The sequence below is a fragment of the Fukomys damarensis genome, unplaced genomic scaffold, assembly GCF_012274545.1.
Source record: "Fukomys damarensis isolate Sample0158 unplaced genomic scaffold, DMR_v1.0_HiC HiC_scaffold_8, whole genome shotgun sequence".
Taxonomy (NCBI): domain Eukaryota; kingdom Metazoa; phylum Chordata; class Mammalia; order Rodentia; family Bathyergidae; genus Fukomys; species Fukomys damarensis.
In genome coordinates this window covers 12,655,480-12,671,372 of record NW_022900920.1, presented here as the reverse complement: position 1 = coordinate 12,671,372, position 15,893 = coordinate 12,655,480, and the positions used below count along the sequence as shown (strand labels likewise).

General features: G+C 39.9%; 1 protein-coding gene across 4 annotated transcripts in view; it reads right to left on the bottom strand.

Annotated features, from left to right (window-relative positions):
• The window catches only part of Adam12 (ADAM metallopeptidase domain 12), a 405,947-nt gene that overhangs the window by 10,958 nt on the left and 379,096 nt on the right, over positions 1–15,893 (bottom strand). For all 4 annotated transcript variants that reach the window (XM_033761360.1, XM_010620988.2, XM_010620978.2 and 1 more), the window contains 3 exons: positions 14,114–14,249; positions 13,432–13,540; positions 11,374–11,547 (listed from right to left, as the gene is read on the bottom strand). In XM_033761360.1, the coding sequence (XP_033617251.1) occupies positions 11,374–11,547; positions 13,432–13,540; positions 14,114–14,249 (419 nt within the window). The remainder of the gene's footprint in view (positions 1–11,373; positions 11,548–13,431; positions 13,541–14,113; positions 14,250–15,893) is intronic.

Sequence of the window (15,893 nt, the reverse complement as noted above, 5' to 3'; positions counted from 1 at the left end):
AGTAAAGGACCATGAGAAATAAATCCAGAAGTTCCTAGATGATGCAAAGAAGAATATTAAATTGATAGAAATTCACAAAAAAGCAAGAGAAAATACAAATGACATTGAAAAAACTGTTCACAGAATTAATGATAGAAAACTTCTCAGAGCAAAAGAACTTGACATATACATAGATAAGTGAGGCATATAGGACTCCAACTAATCATAAAAAAATCTACACCTAGACATATAATAGTTAAGATCCTAGAAACTCAACAGAAGAACAAAATATTACAAGCAGTTAGAGAAAAGAAACAAATCACATGCAAAGGGCAGCCCATCAGAATCACAGCAGACTTTTCAACACAAATCCTCAAGTCAAGGGGAGCCTGGAGAAAGGTATTTCAAACCTTAAAACAACCTCCAACCTAGACTGATGTATCCTGAAAAACTATTTTTCAAAATTAATGGGGAAATAAGATACTTTCATGACAAAGAATACCTGAGACACTTCATGAATACCAAACGAGCACTCCAAACAATTTTAAAAATTATCCTAGAAAAAGACAATGAAGGTCACAACTCCATGAGGCCCAACAGAGCAAATCCAAATATTTCATCAGGCAAGGTAAGAAATTAAATGGAGAGGGGGAAATATAAAAAAGAGCCAAGAACAGGAAAATAATATGGCAATAAATCAATACATATGAGCTATAAACATCAATGTTAATGGCTTCAATTCAATCAAAAGAAACATAGTGGCAGAATGGATTAAGAAGCAAAATCCAACAATATGCTGCATACAAGAAACACACCTAGTTAAAAAAGAAACTCATAGACAAAATAAAAGGATGGAAAACTGTTCTCCATGGGACAGGAACCTGGAAAAAAGCAGGGGTAGCTATCTTATTTGCAGACAAAGTAAATTTCAAACCAAAACTAATTGAGAGACAAGGTCACTACATCCTTGTGCAGGGAGCATCCAAGAGGAAGAGATGACAATCATAAACATATGGGCACTGAATATTAATGCCCCCAACTATACAAAACAAATATTAAGGGACATGAAAAACCAAATAAGCACTAATACAATTGTAGTAGGGGACCTTTATACACCACTGTCACAAATAGATCTAGTCAGAAAAAGAAAATCAATGAAATACTAGAACTGAACCTGGCCTTTGTACAAATGGACTTAATGTCTACAGAGTGTTCCAACCCACAAAATCAGAATATACATTCTTTGTGGCTGCACATTCTCCAAAATTTACCATAATAGTAGTTCATACATGTTTAAATGCAAAGGAATTGAAGTTATCCTGTGCATATTATCAGACCATAGTGCAATTGAACTGGAGATCAATAGCACAGGAAACCCCAAGAACTTCAGAAACAAATGGAAATTGAATAACACTCTTCCTGAACAACCAATGGATTACTGTGGAAATTAAAGAAGAAATTTAAAGAGTTTTTATAATTTAATGATAATGCCAGTATGACATACAGGAATTTATGGGATATAAGGAAAGCAGTTCTATGTGGGAAATTCATAGCAGTAAATGCCCACACTAGGAAAACAGAGTGAGCTCAAGTTAACAACCTAATGCTCAATCTTAAGCTCCTAGAACAGCAAGAGAAACCCAAAGCTCATAGAAGAGGAAAGCATAAGAGAGGAAAGTATAAAGATCAGAGCAGAAATCAATGCAATTCAGACTAAGAGAACAATACAAAAAAATCAGCTAATCAAAGAGTTGGTTTTTTGAAAGAATAAATAAAATCAATAAACCCTTAGCCAACCTTATCAAAAAAAGGAAAGAAAAGGCTCAGATCTGCTGTTTAAAATGAGCTTCTCTAGGCATAACTTTCTGTGAGCTGAGAACTTTATATGTTAGATGTGACATTGAGCAGGTTTTTGCTTAAAGTTTAGTCATCAGAACCAAGAGCAAAAAGGGTTTTAGCTGGGTGAATCCTGGAACTTTAAGGAAGCATCCGCAATGCCTCTTCCCTCCACACCTTCCCCATCTCCAGGGTTCAGCCATGCACACTGGTACTGAGCAGTTAGAAATAGCCTTTTAAGTGGCTTAATTTTCTAGTCTTTTGAGGGTCCCATTTATTTTTTCAAATTTAGCTCCTCTCTTGAAGGACAGTAGGATACTTGGTCCATGGCCAATGCTTTCTGAGGATCCTGGTGGCCTGTGTCCCTCGCTGCCCACATCCAGACATTCTTGTCAGAGTGCTGTCCTTTTCTGCACTTGGCTTGAACACAGGTTTCCTTTCATTGTCCAACCAAATGGGGGCTGACACTAGGCTGCCATGGCCCACAAACTACTGAAGGGTTTAGGATGTGGCAAGGGAATTGGCATGCAGAAGGGAAAACAGAAAAACTCCATACCCAAGTGCCATTTCTCCTAGAGTGTCTGTCTGCACAGTGTCTCTGGGACTCCCTTCCTCTTGGCTCCCAGAATAGTCCAGGGCCCATTTCCTCCCCAGAATCATTTCCTCGGTTGTGCTGCCCAGTATTCTTGTTTACCCTTCACCCTGATAGCTGAGGGTCACAGCTCTAGCTGCTGCTTCCCAGGAAAACCCCTTTCAGAATTCTGCAGTTATAGTTTAGATCTAAAATGTCTCCTTATAGTCTAATCTCACTCAGAGGTGGGACTTTCGGAAGGTGATTAAGGGAGTGTTACACTTATTAGTAGATTCAGTAGCTTTATGTGATGTCAGGAGGTGCTGGTTGGAGACCAGTCACTGGGGATGTGACTTGTAAGGGTATTTTTGTCTTGGTTCTTCTGTGCTCCCTCTGCTTCCTGGCTGCTATGGGGTGAGCAGCTTTCTTTTGCCAGGCCCTTGTACCATGTGCTTTTGTCTTGGAGCCAACCAACCTTAGATTGAACTCATCGAAACTGAGAGCCAAATAAATTATCTTCCTTTAAGTTGTAGGTATTAGATATTGCTTCTCAGTGATGAGAAAACTGACTAATATGTCTGCTTAAGATATGTGCCTGCTCAACAGAGACATGGCAGCAGGTATCACAATTCCCAACTTGAAAGTATACTACAAAGCCACTGTGATAAAAACAGCATGGTATTGGCAAAGAAACAGACCTGAGGATCAGTGGAATAGATTGGAAGATATAGAAACAACTCCAGATGTACTCAGCTACCTCATCTTTGCTAAAGGAGCCAACCATCCTCCCTGGAGGAAAGATAGCCTCTTTAATAAATGGTGTTGGAAAAATTGGATTTCAACCTGCCAAAGATTAAAACTAGACCCTTATGTTTCACCATGCACTAAACTAAAATCCAAGTGGATTAAAGATCTAAATATTAAAAAAGAGTCACTAAATTTTCTGGAAGATAAGTTAGGCAGAAATCTTGAAGTCACTGGCATAGGAAAAGACTATGAACAAATCCTCAGTAGCACAGGAACTAGCACAAAGAATCAACAACTGGGATCTCATCTTATTAAAAAGCTTCTGCACTGCAAAATAAACTGTCAACAGAACTAAAAGACAACCTACAGTGTGGGAAAATATTTTTACCAGCTGCTCCTCAGACAAAGGACTATTATCTAGAATATATAAAGAACTCAAAGAGCCAATTCAAAAATGGGCATCTGAAATGAACAGGCATTTCTCAGACGAAGTAAAAGCAGCAAGTAAAATGAAAATATGTTCCACATCACTGGTCATTCGAGAGATGCAGATGAGATTCCACCTCACCCCACAAAGAATGGCTGCTATCAAGAAATCAACCAGTAACAAATGTTGGCAGTGTTGTGGGGAGAAAGGAACCCTTCTCCATCGCTGGTGGGAGTGCAGACTGGTGCAACCACTATGGAAATCAATATGGAGATACCTCAAAGAACTAGGATTAGAGGTTCCATTTGACCCCCCCAGCCATCCCTCTGCTGGGTGTCTTTTCAAAAGAATTAAAAGAATCATATCACAGTGATATATGCGTACCCTTGTTTATAGCAGCACAGTTTGTAATAGCCAAAACTTGGAAACAGCCCATTTGCTCGTCAGTTGGAGACTGGATAAAGAAGATACGGTTTTTCTATAAAATGGAATACTAGACTCATTCATGGGAAAATGGGTGCATATTGAGAATATACTCAAGTGAAATAAATAGATCACATGTGTAAATACTGAATAGTTTCTCTGGTGTGAAAAACCATAATTGTACAGATCCTAATGGTATAAATGACAATGTGAAATAGGAAGAAAAGGGCTAAAGGTATAGGGGAAGTGGGAAGGGTAGGGGAAAGGAAATAAGGGAAAAGAAAAAAATGAGAAAATGAAAAAATGAAAATAAAGAATTTGTAAATAGGGAAGGGAGGAGGGGGTGAAGGGAGGGCAGGGGTAAGGGGAAAAATGAGAACCAAGACCTGTCATGTAGAGGTACAAGATCCCAATAATGAATGTAACTGCACTGTATACCTAAAATGTACCAATAAACTCAAAGAGAAAACAAAACAAAACAAAAAAAGTATGTGCCTGCTGCACCTTTGTATTTTCTGTACTTGGTGCATAAGCAGTGAAGCACCGAAATTCATAGGAATTAGATTCCTAGAGCACCTGCAAATTGTGAAAAACTGAATTTCAGAGATGGTCAGAAAAATAACTATAAATAATCATTTTTAAAGTTTAAATGCTAAATACACTTTATACATGCAGTGTCTGCATGTATATATGTGTCTACAGTTATGTAATTTGATAAAATACTATATTAATAAAGCCTTAGAAGGTGCAGGGTGTTTTGGTGGCCTCTTAGGAATCCTAGGATATTAAGAAAACTGAGAACTGAGAACATTCCAAATAGCTACATGGGGTACAGCAACTGGTTATGATATGGGAATGCTGGCACATCTGCCAGAGGTGGGTTACAGGGCTGCAGCCAATCAGGAGCAAAGAGAATAATGCTCTCAGATTAGCTACTTGCAAACCTCCCTCCACAAAAAAAAAAACAAAACAAAACAAAACCCAAAACCAAAACCAAACCAAAACAATTGCAGAAGACGTTTGTGATTTCTGAGAAAATGTGTGGCTTTCTGTGAACAACTGTTAGATTTTAAGGAAAAATCAGCAAATGATGAGACCTCAAACTCTGAACTGTGACTTCTTGGGTGTATACTATAATTCTTTGTATTTTGAAATTTATAGTAATATTGACACTTTTGGATGCAAAACTCAGTGATTTTTAGCACAACGTGAAATATCTCAAGGGCAAATTCAGTGCTAAGTACAGGGATGTTTCATCATAGCTTCCTGCCAGAACACTCAATCCTAAGTGATCTGACACCCCTTTAACCTCTCAGTTTTTTCCCCTCCCATTTACTACTCTCTTCTCCAGCCTACCTTTTACCGATCAGTCTTAGGCTCTGGTTTGGGAGAGTGTCACAACCAACAGCTCTATGAATATATTGAGCTATTTTCCTCTAGAATAGCTGAAAAGATGAAAAGGAAATGAAAATTTGCCTCCTTTATCAAGACTAAGGAGGCAGGATGAAAAGCTTGAATCCCGACCACCATTTTACCATGAAGGAGACAGTACTTTGGAAGGTAAATTTGTGAACAAGAGAATGAGTAGATTTTACTCTTTGATTTAAAGAAAATCAAACATTTTATAGAAGATGAAATGTTTTCTATAAAGAACTAGCTTGCCCTTTAAATGTGAAGTTGACCAATATAATGTTTGTGGCAGTGTTTTCTTGCCTCCTGGAATGTTTACATGGTAAATTTGACAAATGAAATGGGTAGGCATGTATCTGTGTGTTATGCAGGGCTGACCATCTGGAATGCTAAAAAAAAAGTGGGAAACATCAGTGGACTCAATCTGTGTTGCCAAACAAGTGCCACCTCCGAATATTCTCCACACCTGGATGGAATTAATCCCAGGTCCCTGTGTGTGATGGTAGAGAAATCAAGTGCTTAATCTGTGTCATGTGTCTCAGAAAGGTTCCAGATAAACACCAGCCTGGAGCAAGAAATGTGGATATTTTCAGTGACTAATGGTTAAAGAGCAACATTTCCATAGTTTCATAAAGCAGACTAAAGGCCTTTTTTGAGGGGTGCTTTAAAAGGAATTGTGAAGGGGCCACTGCTGTGGGCATTCACAGCTGGCGAGAGAAGACACCAGCATGTAGAAATCTTCCCTCCGAACACACAATCTGTCAGTCTCAGCTTGATTGTGTACAGGTGGTTTACTTCAAGAGGAATAAGAGATTCAGGAGGGATCCGTGGCATAGGTACTTAAGGGCTTTCTGGACATCTGACACGTACATATGAAACAGAGTGTTGGCACATTTTCCAAGGTTCATAGCTTTCCTCAGATTCTCAGAAAAGTGGACGGCCCAGAAAAGTTCAGAATGTGCCCACTGCCTTGCATCAACATGAATGCAGTAAGTCCCCAAGTTACATCTGAGTTGTAAACTTTCACAGATGTACTGTATAAGACCAATTTTGTTAAACTTAAGAATGAATCTACTTGCAAATATTCTCCTGGAATGGAACTTGTTTGTAAGTTGGGGTCTTACTGTAGACTGGCTAATGATCTCAAGACTCAAGGAACTACTCATTGGTGAGTCTGTGTGTGTGCACGCATGTGTTCCAGAGTCCTGGCCAAGATATATAAGAGGGAAACACACACACACACACACACACAAAACTAAATGGTACCAAAGAAACCAAGACAAAAAACAAACCCAAGAAAAGCCTGACCACTGTTGCTGAACAGCTGGGAAAAAGTAATCCAGAAAGAAAGAGCTACTTTGCCTACACAAAACTTTACTACAGCTCAACACCAGAATGAAGCTTCTCCCCTCCGCTTCTTCATTGGCACCATGGCCTGGAGATGGGCTGATCTTTCCTTTCCATCCCTTCTTTCAGTAATGGACTACATTCTTCCCCTGTAGCAGAGCCTTGAGCAGAAATTTTAGTGGATTTCTCCTTGCCGGTGTCCAGAAAGAACGGGAACAAGATTATTTTGTAGTGATGAAGGAAGAAAACAGTCAACTCAGAATTCTATATCCAGCAAAAATACCCATCATAAAGACATTATCAGATGAAGGGAAACCAAGACTTTGTTAACCACAGACTTACCTAAAAAAATAAAGGAATTTCTTCAGGCAGAAAAAGAACGAATCTGGGACATCAGAAATGAAGCCTGAACAGAAAATGTAAATATATGACTAAATATGGTAGACTCTTCTTAGGCCTAAATGTTAAATTTGGCTGAAAGCAAAAATTACATGATCTGAAGTGGTTCTCAGTGTAGGTAAGTGTTCTCATTAAAGGTAATAAAGGATAGAGGGGCCTACAAGCTGGTAGTTTCTACATTCCACCTGAAGTGATAAATTATGAACAGATAGTGACTTTTAGAGCAGCTTTCAACTGAGATGATTGTGTCTCGGGTCAGTTAGTGTCTGGAGACAAGATTACAAGTGATACTGCCATCTGGCTGGCCATGGTCAAGGATGTTGCTAAACTTCCCATAATGTGCAGGAAATGCTGAAGAGGTGTAGTGACGCTCAACAACAAGGCCACACACCAAGAGGTCCGACAGGAGACTCTGTTGAGGAGACTTTATTCAGGACAGCAAATCAGAGAGAGGGAGAGAGAGAGAACAAAGAAAGGATGGTCCTTTTATTGGTTTTGGGCTGGGCTATTGCATATCTGTGAGCAGGCAGGCTACTTTTAACCTATCGCGGGCCAGGTTGCGTTTTATGGGTTCAGCCTTGCTGAAGCTTAAACTTCACCTCCCTAAGCTATTGTGGCCTTGCGAGAAGGAAACAGAAGGAAACATAAGATAAGAGCATGATGTCATTTTAAGAACATGAAGAATCCAGAAAATACAACCTGTGATGGCGGCGTCAGGTCCCTAACACTCACACAACAGAGTTATCCAGCCCCAAATACCAAAATGCTGAGATTGAGGAGCACTGCCCTGGAGCAATCATATATAAAACTATACAAAGGTGTATCCTAAACACTAAGTTCAATTAACATGGAATGCATTTCTTAAAACATTCAACTAAATCACAGGAATGTAGGAGAGAGAGCAAAATGAAAGGTTAGAAGGAATTAACCAAACATTAAGGCCATAGACTTAAATTCTAACATAATTGCACTAAACACATCCATTAAAGGAGAAAGGTTGGAAGAATGGGTGAAAGAATATCACTCAACTCTATGTTGTCAACATGAAACTCTTTTGAGATATAGATTAAGAGTAAAAGGGAAAATATTCTTTACAAACATTAATAAAAAGGGAACTAGTGTGGATATATCAATATCAGATGAAGTAGATTTCAGAACAAAACCAGAGCTAGAGAGGATAATTTCTAATGATAAAAGGGACTTTACAATTTACCAAGACAAAAATATCTTAATTATGTGTATCACAACAGAGCAACATACTTGAAGCATCAACTGATGAACTGAAAGGAAACATTTTACCTATCAAATTGGCAGCACTTTGAAATAGTAATATTTGGTACTAGCAAAGTCATGGTGAGGTGCTCAGTAATGTGGAAATATAAACACAGTTCTGAAAAAAGCCCATTTAATTTCTATATGATGAAGGCTTAACTAGTCAGAAAAAATATATATATACGTATATATATATTTTCTTTTTTTTGGTACCAGGGATCGAACTTGGGTCCTCATGCTTGCGAGGCAGGCAGTGAAACCACTGAGCTAAATCCCAGGCCCGTCAGAATATTTTTTTCAACCTAATGTTTCACTTTCAACAATCTCTTCAGAAGTCCCAGTTATCTGTGCAGAGACCTTCATAATGGAGATGTTTACAATAGCAAAATTAGACATCCAAACATCCCACCAATTGACAGATACCTCAGAAATTATTCTATATTCAAGCAGAGTGCTACTTGTTAAAATAACATTTTATAGGATTTACAGTGTCAAGATATAGATGAAAGATTTTAAAGCAAAAATGCAATGTATAATCTAACAAAAGAAGCAAAAGACCTCTACACTGAAAGCTACAGCACTCTGAAAAAAGAGATCGAGGAGGATATAAGAAAATGCAAAGATCTCCCCTGCTCCTGGGTAGGAAGAATCAACATAGTGAAAATAGCCATACTACCAAAACTGCTATACAGATTCAATGCAATATCAATTGAAATCCCAACACTATACTTCACAGACCTAGAAACAAGAATCCAAAAATTCATTTGGAACCATAAGAGACCTAGAATAGCAAAAGCCAGCCTAGGCAACAGACACATGGCAGCGGGTATAACAATTCCCAATTTGAAACTATACTACAAAGCCACTGTGATAAAAACAGCATGGTACTGGCAAAGAAACAGACCTGAGGCTCAGTGGAACAGATTGGGAGACAAAAAAACAACTCCAGATGCACTCAGCTACCTCATCTTTGACAAAGGAGCTGACAGTCCCCACTGGAGGAAAGATAGCCTCTTTAATAAATGGTGTTGGAAAAACTGGATCTCAACCTGAAAAAGATTAAAACTAGACCCTTATCTGTCACCATGCACTAAATTAAAATCCAAATGGATTAAAGATCTAAATAAAAAAACAAAAACACTAAACTTGCTGGAAGATAAGTTAGGCAGAAATCTGGAAGACTCTGGCATAGGAAAAGACTTTATGAACAAATCCTCAGTAGCACAAGAAGTAGCAGAAAGAATCAACAACTGGGATCTCATTTTATTAAGAGGCTTCTGCACTGCAAAAGAAACCATCAACAGAACTAAGAGATAACCTACAATGTGGGAAAAACTTTTTACCAGCTGCTCCTGAGACAAAGGACTATTATCTAAAATATATAAAGAACTCAAAACAATCAGTACCCCCAAATATAAAGACCCAATTCTAAAATGGGCATCTGAAATGAACAGACATTTCTCAGACAAAGAAATAAAAGCAGCAAGTAAATACATCAAAAAATGCTCCACATCACTGGTCATTCGAGAGATGCAGATGAAAACACACCTCACTCCACAAAGAATGGCTGCTATCAAGAAATCACACAACAAAAAATGTTGGCGCGATTGTGGGGAGAAAGGAACACATCTCCATTGTTGGTGGGAGTGCAGACTGGTGCAACCACTATGGAAGTCAATATGGAGATACCTCAAAGAACTAGGATTAGAGGTTCCATTTGACCCAGCCATCCCTCTGTTGGGTATCTTTCCAAAAGAATTAAAAGAATCATACCACAGTGATATATGCACACCAATGTTTATAGTGGCACTGTTTGTAATATCTAAAACTTGGAAACAGCCCATTTTCTCGTCAGTTGGAGACTGGATAAAGAAGATGTGGTTTTTCTATAAAATGGAATACTACTCTGCCATAAATAATGAGAAATTAGATTCATTCATAGGTAAATGGGTACATTTTGAGGATATACTCCTAAGTGAAATAAATAAGTCACACATATGCAAATACCAAACAGTTTCTCTGGTGTGAAAAACTAAAATAGTACTCAAGATCCTAACGGGACAATTAGCAATGTGAAATAGGAAGAAAAGGACCAGGGGTGTAGGAACAGTGAGAAGAATAGGGAAAGGGGAATAAGGGAAAAGGAAAAAAAATGAGAAAATGTAAAAATGGAATTAAAGTGTTTGAAGGTGGGGAGGAGAGGAGGGGTGAAGGGAGAGTGAGGTCAAGGGGAAAAAATGAGAACCAAGACCTGGCATGCAAAGGTACAAGATCCCAGTAATGAATGTAACTGTACTGTCTACCTAGAATGTACCAATAAATTCAATTTAAAATAAAAAAAATGCAATGTATAAAGTTGTATACATAGAGAATAAATTATTAAGATGTTGGAAAAGAGTAACAATAGGAGCAAAGTATTAGCAATGATTATGTAAGCTTTTTCTTTTGTTTTTTCCCAAACTTCCTCTTATAAAATATCAGGCTAATGGCCAAAAAATAAGTTACTTTGAAAAACAGCATAAAAATGAGATGATATACACAAGCATCCAGTATAATGCTAAGTCTAGAACAAAAAATCTCAGTAGGTTGTGCAACTGTTGTAATTAACTTGAAGATTAAAAAAAAATGGTAAAGTATAACTATTATGAAAATGACCATCTGTCTTATATCACCTGTCTCTGTTTCACTGTCCAGGGTAGTTAATATTGTCCCCTATTATTCTCAAGTGGCCCATAGTTTAGAAGATAAGTTGCACAGGTATCTTGAATATTAAAGAGATTACTAATAATAAAATAAATTGCATCCTTACTATACTCCAGGCACTCTACTAAATGATTTACATGAATTTTCTTCATTCTATAGAGATAATGAAAAGTTAAGCAATATGCCCAAGTTCGCGCATTAGCAAGTAGCAGAGAGTGGCTTTGAATGACATCCAATCACATCAGCATCGGACCCTTACCTGGGCCTGCCTCAGTGCAGGATTGGTTGGCAGGGGCCTGGCAGGGCCACTTGGTACCTGAGGGGTCTGGTGGAGGGGTGGGAGCACTCGCTGGGGTGACTGGGGCTGAGGCATGGCAAGGGTGCCGAGGGGTCTGCTGATGTCCACATTCAGACACTGTGGTGGTCTCCTGTCCTGCAGACAAAGCAAAGAGCCTTGCTGTAATGGGGTCCAGCAGTATCAATAAATCTGAGGAAAAGGCAGCACTAACTCATCTTCTGTGGCCAAAGATGGAGGAGGGTAGGCAGAGGAAAGAAGTCCAAGGTATCCGTGAGAAGGAATCTATATTTGTACTCCAAAATTCTAACAAATGCCCCATCACTGCCAACTACACACCAGGACAAATCTGGAGCAGTGATCACCTTTCATTTGTATTTTAAAAACTGGTATAATAAGTAGGTGCAAGACACTCGAGGCAATACCAGAAATGAAGGCACAGATCGAGATTTCAGGGAAGCTACAAAGTTGTATAAACAAGACACAACTTAGTATGTACAAAGCTGAACATGAACACAGAAAACTACTTGGGCAGAATGGAGACTTCAGGAAGCTGGGCCAAGGCCAAGCTGTTTCTGGAGGCCTTGTCTCTCGTGGCTCCCTTGTCTTTAGGGACAGATCAGAACACAGAATGGCCTTGTACTTCAGGCCCTCATGCCTTCTTCTGTCTTCCTCACTTCCTTTTTAAAAATAGCATCTTTGAGGGGTAATTAATATGCAACTGCACATATATAACATGCAGAGTTTGGTAATTTCGGATCTACATTGACATGAAGGAAGCCATCAGACCAAGCACTCAAGAGTTGGATGTAAACAGGATTGTAGAGTCCATACTCTTCTGAATGGCTTCTCTCAGAATAATTTTGAGATTCCCTCCTGACACTTAGGTATACTAGTGATTAATTCCTTGGTATCACTGAGGAACATGTCCCTGTGTAAATATACTGCAGTTTATCCTTTTACCTGCTAGTGGACAGTGGGGTTATTTTCAGCTTTAAAAATAAAGTTGTGCTTTGGCTCTCCAAAACCACATTCTTACATGTAGTCCCAGGTTTGGGGATAAAGGGTGGTAAAGTCTCTGAGGAATCATGGCTGCCTCTTTGAAACCCTACCCTCCCTCTTTCTTGGATCAAGGGAGATCAAATAATTATCTACTGAAGATGTGGTAATGATTTTTTTCAATTATTTATCATTTCCTGACATCAGTCTTGTTCCTTGTTAGAGTTTTGATTACTTCACTAAACTATTCTTTCTTGATAAAAAGGATTGAACCCTTTTGCATTGTGCTTTACCTCTAGCATATTTTATTTTTAAAAATTTTGAGACAGGGTCATCAAAGTCATTAAGTTGCTTGAGCTGGGCTTGAACTTGTGGATTCTCCTGCCTCAGCTTACCAGAGTGCTAGGATTTTAAATGTGTATCAGCACATCTGGCTAATATGCAAGAAATACTATATATAGGGTGGGGAAAAATGAAATATAAGACTATGAACTCCTAAATTCAGGGTAGTAGGAAAATTGATTGTGGGAATCTTAAGGTACTCTCGTTTAAGGATCCAATTCTTTGAAAGAGTGGTGTGCACAGGGCTTCTATAGCTCTGGGCTAAGGCAAAATGGCAAAACTGAGGCTTGGTGAAACTCTTAGAAATGCTCTAGGAGTAACACCAGGCCAAAGCAGCTCATCCAAACCCAGGCAGTGGCCTTGGGACATCGTAGGAGGAGCCTAGTGTCAGGAGTCTTCTCTGACCTGAAGGTCTCCCTGGGAATAGGGCCAGTCTGAGTGATTGAAGGGATCATGACTTAAGAGTGTACATCATGTGGGGGAGAGCAGGCTGTAGTAGGGCTTTGAGGAGGGGGTCACTGTGGATTTTCTCCTAGGCCCTGACCACTACAGAGACTCTTATCAGTAAGGACTGGGGGAGCTAGATATGCTGACCCAGCCTTTCATGGAACATCTATATCCTGTTTCTATTCAGCCTTGTACTGTGGAACCCATTCCTTCAGGAGCATGCTAAGTCCTTACCTTGGCTGTGTTGGAATGTGGTGGCCTACTTGTCAGGCCCTTTCCATGGCGGATGAGGTGAGTCTGGCCAGGATGGGAGCCACTGGTTGGTCGGGAAGAGCGCACACACCTGCAAGGTACCATGAACCTGCTGACTAAAGGGCCTTCCTCTTCTTGGATTTTGTTTACAGTGTCATTCAAAATATAACTTGTTTTCACTTATTATGGTAAATTTGTAAAGGAAAAATTAACGCTTTTTGAGATGTAAAATATTGATTTTTCCCCCTCAAAGCCACTATTATTATGTCAAATTAGTTTTGCAACCCACATAAATGCAGCTTTGTGACACTCAGGAGATGTCCTGTAGGAAGCTGGCATTTCAGCAATCATGTCTTGGAGTGCATCTGGATTAAAAGCCGTTCCACCTGATAAAACAGTCCAGTATCCCCATAGCTTGTAAAATTTACGAATGTAGGAGTGGAATAAAACACATCCATGGAATTATTAACACATTTATATAATGAGCAGCAAATAGTTTGGAGGGAAAGTATAAAAGGCAGCTAGTTGGTAGAAGTTAAAAACAAAACCAAACCAGTAAAGTACATGGAAATGATTCAGTCTTACTACCCAAACGATCTCTTTGCTGAGGGTCATGAAGTGAGCAATTGTCTTTCGAAAAGATGATAGCACAAAGTCAGGGTACCTTAGCTTCTCTATGGTTGTTTTTTTATTTGTAAAGAGCAGTCGTATCCAGGTCTTCCTTTTGAGATAAACCATACATCCAGCAGCAAGGAGACATAGGATGGTCACCAGAATTCCTATAGTTAAGCCTTGGTTATCTGAAACACAACATATTTAGCAGTTAAAACATGGAAGGTATCACATCATGACATCTGTGGCACAGCAGATCTTGAAGGAACAAACAGAAAAGAGGTGAATAAGTCCCTGAATGATATACTAATACATTAGCCTTGCTCCACAGGTCGAGTGTGGAGTTCAGTACACGCCACCATCATTTGTTCTGCCAACTCTGGAGCTTCCTAGACAGGAAGACACTCTGGTCGGTGGCACTGTGGTTGAACCACACAGCTCCCCAAGCCAGACAACCATGGTGCTTGACAGAAAGGTACTGGGACCACCAGCCAAATGTCATCAGAATCAGAGGTGCCCAAACTAAAATCTTTCCAGCCTCTTCACAAGCCAGCTGCTGGACTTGAAGTTCCCATCTCTCACTCTTGAGTATTGGAGGTCTGCTGTATCTTTTTTTTCTATAATTTTTTTTTTATAATGAGACTATTTCTGGATATCTCAAGAGAGTGAAAAGAAAAAGCTTGAATGAAGTTGCACCTGGATTTGTCATGTTAGGGACTTAACACTACAGCCTTTACAGGGTGTGCTTCGTGTAGGTATGCAACAGTCCTTTGGGGCTGCTGGTGACAGCCATGAGAGTGACTTCAATTACCCAGGCTCCCATTCCCCTCTCTCTTCAACCTCCAGCTGGTGGCAGACCTGAGCAGCACCAGCCCCTCTCTGTGGGAGAATGCCTTCTAACCTTGTTTCTGGACTTTGTCCACAGCTGACACATCCTATCAGTGGTGTGTCTGTGCCAGATTTGATTCACTTGTTAGTGTAGCTAGAAGAGCTTCAATCTGGTTTCCTGGCCAAAATGTCACTCATTTCAGACTCTTAGCAATACCAGGGGCTCTGAATAGAGTTCTTTTGTCTCATAACAAAGCTAATTAAAAAGGGAGCAACACAATTCTCAAACCATAATTTCTAACTTCTTAAAATTAACCTGTAAGTCTTAACCCAATCAATTTATCTAACAGAACACTTCCTGGGGCCCAACAAACTGCGTTTGGTGCACCCCTAGGGTCACCTCTTTCTGAGCAGCAGTGTCATTCCCTGAGTTCCCAGAGTGAAGCAGGGGCAGAGTTGGGACTCCATTGCCCTCCTCTGTGTCCTGCAGAGCTAGCTCCCCACATCCCCTCCCTCAGCCACCATCACCCCTGCCTGCCCTGTCCCACTTCTGGGTTTCTGCACAGCAAATCCAGCTCTGTTTAGAACACACTGTTCCCTGAGCCCTGCGGATCTCAGAAGACACAGGAAAGCCCCAGGAGCCTTTGGACATCAATCCCCATGCTGTTCCTGAGCCTGTGGCTTGCTCCCCCATTCTTCCCCTATCCCCCTACTTATCACACCATGTACTAACTCCTCTGACCTCTCTGGCAGTACTTGCTGAGCCAGAGAGCAGTGGGATGTGGGGACAGTGAGGCCAGGATGCTCTTGGTTCCACCTGCCTCTCTCTGGTAGGTGAGGGGAAGTGTTCACCATGTACCCCCCCTTTTTTTTTTAAAGAAATGAGAGCAGCAGTAGATGTAGTTAAATCCTTCAGGGGTTTCATTTTTAATGTTCTTACTTGGTGTAGTAGAGATGGAAGACTCTGTGGGTCCTTGACCTTTTGGAAACCATGAAACCTGAGT